General features: G+C 42.7%; 1 protein-coding gene across 2 annotated transcripts in view; it reads left to right on the forward strand.

Annotated features, from left to right (window-relative positions):
• The window catches only part of Nrdc (nardilysin convertase), a 63,024-nt gene that overhangs the window by 22,036 nt on the left and 35,355 nt on the right, over positions 1 to 5,633 (forward strand). For both annotated transcript variants that reach the window (XM_021159242.1, XM_021159243.1), the window contains one exon: positions 591 to 664. In XM_021159242.1, the coding sequence (XP_021014901.1) occupies positions 591 to 664 (74 nt within the window). The remainder of the gene's footprint in view (positions 1 to 590; positions 665 to 5,633) is intronic.

Below are 5,633 nucleotides of genomic sequence, written 5' to 3' on the forward strand. Positions count from 1 at the left end.
AGGGAATAGGGAACTTTCAGGATAGCATTTGAAATGTAAATAAAGAAAATATCTAATAAAAACATAATCCATAACACTATTAAATGAATAGAGTGAGTTTTGTTTATTTTTATGTGCAAAAGTATGGATTGATATAAAGCTTGTATATTAGAGGAAGCTGGGGATGTTGAATGTCTATAATTTTAGCTGTTAGGGAGGCTGAGGCAGGAGTGTCATGAGTTAGAGGACAGTCTGGGCAACATAGCAGTAATATTTCATCTCGTAAGACGGAGATGTAGCTCAGTGCTTTCCTAGTGTGTGGGAGGTTGTGAGTTTGACTCTTAGCACTGCGAAGAAAGGGTAGGGTATGGAAGAGGAGACTTTTGAAAAGGCTTTCATCTGTCTATTTATGCCTTAAGTACTTTTCTGAATGAGTGCTTTATTTCACAAAGTCGGGACTTTGGGGACTTTAAAATATAAAAATGCAGGTTATTATTATTCTGATCAAGAAGATTTTGAGGTAATTTTCTAATTGAATAAAAATAGCTAATTAAAGTGGATGTTGTTTGATGGAACTGAACAATCCTAGTAACACCTGTTGTCCTTTTCAGATGGGCCCAGTTCTTTATTCATCCACTGATGATCAGAGATGCAATTGACCGAGAGGTGGAAGCTGTGGACAGTGGTAAAGACACTTTTTATGTTTTCTAACAATTTGTTTCTCTTATTCAAACTGGCTGTTAGCATTTTCATTCTTTTCAGAACTAAGTCATTTTATCTGTATATTTCAAAGAGCAGCATTGAAATACAGCATCATATTTAATCCTGGGCTTGGTGAATATCTTATTCAGGATCAAGCTGTCAAAAACCGTAAGGATACTGGGTTCCTAAAGCTGGCGTTAGACCTTAGAGCTTCAGACTTTCAGTTACTCTGTGTGTGTGTGTGAAGAGACACTTTGTCTGGGGCTTCCTTTCAAGTGTACATTGTTACAGTTTATCCTTTGTTACTGCCAGCTAATCTTACATATTCTTGTGGCTTGAATTTTCCTATAAATTAACTGTGATATGTTTGTGGATTAAGAAATTAAAGTCCTAGCAGGAAGTATACTGTACTTCATTTTGCTTTCTGATGATTTCTCTCAATTTTGGGGAATCTATTTGCACGCTGAAGATCAATTTGGAGACTTTTACTGGGATTTATTGATTGCTAAACGAAGATTGTAGGAGGACTTCTTAAGCATTAGCTATTTTAAGCTGGCTGTGGCGGTATATTCCTGTAATCCTTGTACTGGGAAAGCTGATGCAGAAGGAGAGCCTTGAATTCCAGGGCAGGCTTGGCTACAATATGTAACCATGTTTCAAAAAAAGAAAAAAAAAAAAGAACCATCTTAGTGATAATTCTTACTTTTACTTTAAGCGTACTTGCTTACATTAATGCACCTCAGTGGTGGAGGAATTGGGGTAAAAGGTACCTCCAAAGCCCACTCTCTATCAAGCGTAGAGTGTGTTCTCTGACTGCTCAGATAGTTACACTGTATTTACCAGCCGTATGGCTGTGTTTGCTGTCTAGGGTATCAACTATTTGTTGCTCTTGAACAAATTACCAGAAGCTTGGTGGCTTGAAGTGAATCAAGTCATTTTCTTGTTGAGGAGGTCCAAAGTCTAAATGATTCCTCAGGCCAGCATGCTGGGTTTTTGGACTCAGAGAGAGAATCTGTTCTTCATTTCTTTCCATCTTAGCTAGTGTCTGTAGTGTTAACCCTTTCCTCTCTGATCTGCTTCTGACAGACTGTTTCTGACCTCCCATCCCCCACACTTAAGGCCCCTTACTGTAATAATGAATCTATATCAAGAGATCCTGAGTCACCTCTCTTTTTCAGGGTTTATGACTTTATCATATCTGCAAAGTTCCTGTTACTGTCTTCTAAGCTAACAAATTCACACATGTCAAAGATTGGGGATGGCCTGCCCTCCAGCTCCTCTCCCTGTACTGCTGTATACACAGCTATAGCACACCTCAGCCAAGACATCCTCTTCTTTTAATACAGTTTCTCTCATGTTATAGCCACATCTTCCTATTTTTACAGAGACTTTTTAGAACAATATTTGTGTTCAAAGAACGAACATATTTTTAGTGGCCACCTTTATAATTTATAGCTAAAGTATATCCCTGAATACTGACTTGTGCTAATGTTTCTGTTTTATCCAGTCTCTTACCGACTGTAACAGTTATGCTTTCTAACGAGTTTCCCTGGCTTCACTTTTGGTTCTCCAATCAGATTGGTGTAAAGAACGGATTTCTTAAAATGTAGATCTCCTATCTCCCAATGCCTGTCAAATTTCTGCAGTGCTTTACCCCAGGATAATTAATAATTAGCATCTGTTGAGTACTCCTTCTTTGTATTATTGTCCTTGCTGAAACTAGGCTTAGAGGGTTTGAGAACACAGCGGTGTGCTGAGTCAATGGTTTCCGTAGAGATCCGTAGTCATTTATGACTGAATAGCTATACTCAGGTGACCTTTCGTCTTCCTTTTGATTTTCACTTTTGTTCTATCCTATTGACCTGTGTCTGTGTGTCAGAGGTGCCATGTTCTCTTTCCTCCCTTTGTTTCCTCCCATTTATGCTTCTCTTCCTTTACTCAGAAAATTCTCATTTTTCCTTCAACACAACTTGAGTTGCTTTTTAAAAAAACCTTTCTTTACAGTGTCCATCACTAACACAAACATATTTCTTGTTTATTGTTTATCTTCCCTATGCAAATACAAACTTAGTACAAGGCTTTTATTGATATTTCTGCTACCAACTAGTGTGTGTGTGTGTGTGTGTGTGTGAGAGAGATGAACAGTAGGTTTTTAGTAAATATTTTTTTTTTGAAAGACTGCATCTTATGTAATCTTATGTAAGAGTCATATGCTCTTGGTCCTGTTAGGTCCCTTTTTGGAGTCAGAGAAGTTAGGTAACTTGCTCAGAGTTGTACCTTTCAGTGATACAACTGGGATTGTGGCTGCCCTAGCCTGTCTGGGCTTCCTTAATAGAATACTGCAGGCTCAGGGCTTACAGAGTCAGCACCTCTCTATTGTAGAGGTTAAGAGGCTAAGGAGTCCAGTGTGAAGGCACCAGCAGATTTGGTGCCTGACAATGGCTTGCTTCTTGATTTGTAGACTGCCACCTTTACATAACAGAAGGGGCAGGGAAACTCTGGGTAGCTTTATTGTTTTGATTTTGAGCCTTCAGGGCCTGAGCCATCTCTCCAGCACTGGATCTCTTTTATAAGCACACTCATTTCATTCATGAAGGCTTATGATTTAAACACTTAACAGTCCTCATGTTTGAAAGCTGTCACATTAAAGATGGGTTTTAACATAGGAATTTTAGATAAAAACATTGCACCTATAGCATTAGCAATGATACTGTGACTTCCAAGTAATTGTTAACCATCAGACTTTATTGTCAGTAGAGTTGCTTTGGATGACATTTAAACAAAATATATGACCACGGCCTTGAAAGACCCACAACGTGAGGACTCCCCCACATTCTGACTCAGGAGAGGCGACACCCCAAAATCACCCACAAGAAACGATCTTGCTGCAAATTGCAAGAGGATTTTTATTCAAGAGCGCTCTCGGGCCCATGGTCATACACCATGCAGGGGTAGAGGACCGTGGCGCCCCGAGTAGCTGAGTAAGGGGGTATTTAAAGGAAGAAACCACAACTCAAGGAGGTGGGGAGGGCGTTGTTGGAAAATACCAAAAATACCAGTTAAGAGTCACAAGGAAGTACAAAGTCACAAATGTCAGGTTATCTCTCAAGACAGTTTCTAAGAGCCCCTAACAATCTAAGAGCCCCTAAAGATAGCACATTTGCATTGTAGGTTCCAGGGTGCCATTCTTTGAATGAACACTCTTTGAACCCAGGAAGTGGGTGGGTGGAGGAAGGAATGTCGCTATCTGTTTTATGACCAGCACCTGGAGCACTAAGCCACAAAAGCCACACTCCCAAGCCTGGGCCCAAAAGCCTTGAATTTTGTTACTTCTTTATTCCCCCCTTCTACTTGTTAATAGTTCTAATCTTAGACTAGACACTATCTTCTCCCTGACATACTTGATCTTTTAGGGCATGGTACTGTTGTCTCAAAACTAAAAGCCGCACTGCACTAATTCTTGTTCTAATAAAGGTGACTTGCCTATTTAACACACATGGACCTATAATTAAAAGCAGAAGCAAAATCAAAAGGGGTCCCATAAAGGTAGAAAGTAGGGTGGTCAAGAGTACAAGATAAGGGTCTTTTCCCCGAGTCTCAAGGTTTTCTGTGTGGAGACGTCTAGCAGGTCTTCTGGAGCAGGCCTTCTGGAGCTGCTTTTTCGCTCGCTGTCTCACTCACTGGAGTACCTTGAGCCTAGAGAACAAAGGCTGGGAAAGCAGCNTGTCAGCACTATGTACANAGGCTATTTTTACCAGTGGAGGGGGCCCCCTGTAGAGTAATTTATAGGGGGGGTTCAATCCAGACTGTCCAGGGGTGTTTCTATCCCTGAAGAGCACAAAGGGTAGGAGAGCTATCTAATCATTAGCTCCAGTCTCTGCTGTCTTGAGGCACCCTGGAGACCAGAGCCTGGCGTTAGATTTTNAAGCTCTCCTTACCTTCAGCCATGTTGCAGTCGCAACTGGGGCGAGTCAAAAGGAATCCCATGTCGATCTCATTTTGTAGCTGTGTAGACCGCCCGTTGGCTCCCAGGCTATTTTTCTAGCCTCTAACAGAATTCTCTCTCGCTCTTCGGTTGTTAAGAGCATCTGCAGCAGCTGTTGACAATCATCTCAAGTAGGCTGATGAGANAACATAAGGAATTCTACCAACCCTGTGAGGCGTTGGGGATCCTGAGAAAGGGGGTGGTTAGTTTTCCAGTTATATAGATCAGCCGATGAAAAAGGCAATATTGCAAGGGGACAAGTTCATTGGGTCCTGGTGGGGGGCCACCAACATAGGCGTGGAGGGGTAAGGCAATGGTGGAGTCGGGCCCATATCCCCCCTCCGGACTACGACCTCTCCGACTCTGTGTTCCCGCTGCGGGCCCTAGTCCTTACTTCAGTCCAGTGATCAAGAGTCAAAGTCAAAGGAGTTGTCACTGTCTGTCCCATCTCGAGCTCGACAATACACACCACACAAGCAGACACAAACGTAAAAGAAAAAAGGAACCAAAACTGATGTCGACTTCGTGTCGACCAGAGACACCAAAAAGAGTCAGCTGGCCTAGAGTTAGGACGCTGACACAGATTGTCAAGGAGAAAAACTATCTCTTAACTACCGCGGGGGTCCACCAGACGTCCCTGGTCCTCCCCCTGTCCTCCCGGGATGTCTCCCAGGGCGAACGGACGGTGGGCACCTGGATACGTCTACCCTTACCCACCCCACTCTCCTTCCTGGAGCACGGTCTCACTACTGAGCGTCAGCAAAACCGAAACTGCGATCACACCGAACAGAACACAGAATCAACACAGAGACTACACAGAGAATCTTACCTCCAAGTGGGTCTAGGACCCCTGGGTGGTCACGCAAATCCCGGGATGAGCCCCCAAATGAAAGACCCAGGTGCCCAGGTGTAAAACCAAGGCACGAGGTGGGACTCGAACCCACGATCTCGCAACCCGAAAACCAAG

The sequence above is a fragment of the Mus caroli genome, chromosome 4 (genome assembly GCF_900094665.2).
Source record: "Mus caroli chromosome 4, CAROLI_EIJ_v1.1, whole genome shotgun sequence".
NCBI classification, from domain to species: Eukaryota; Metazoa; Chordata; class Mammalia; order Rodentia; family Muridae; genus Mus; species Mus caroli.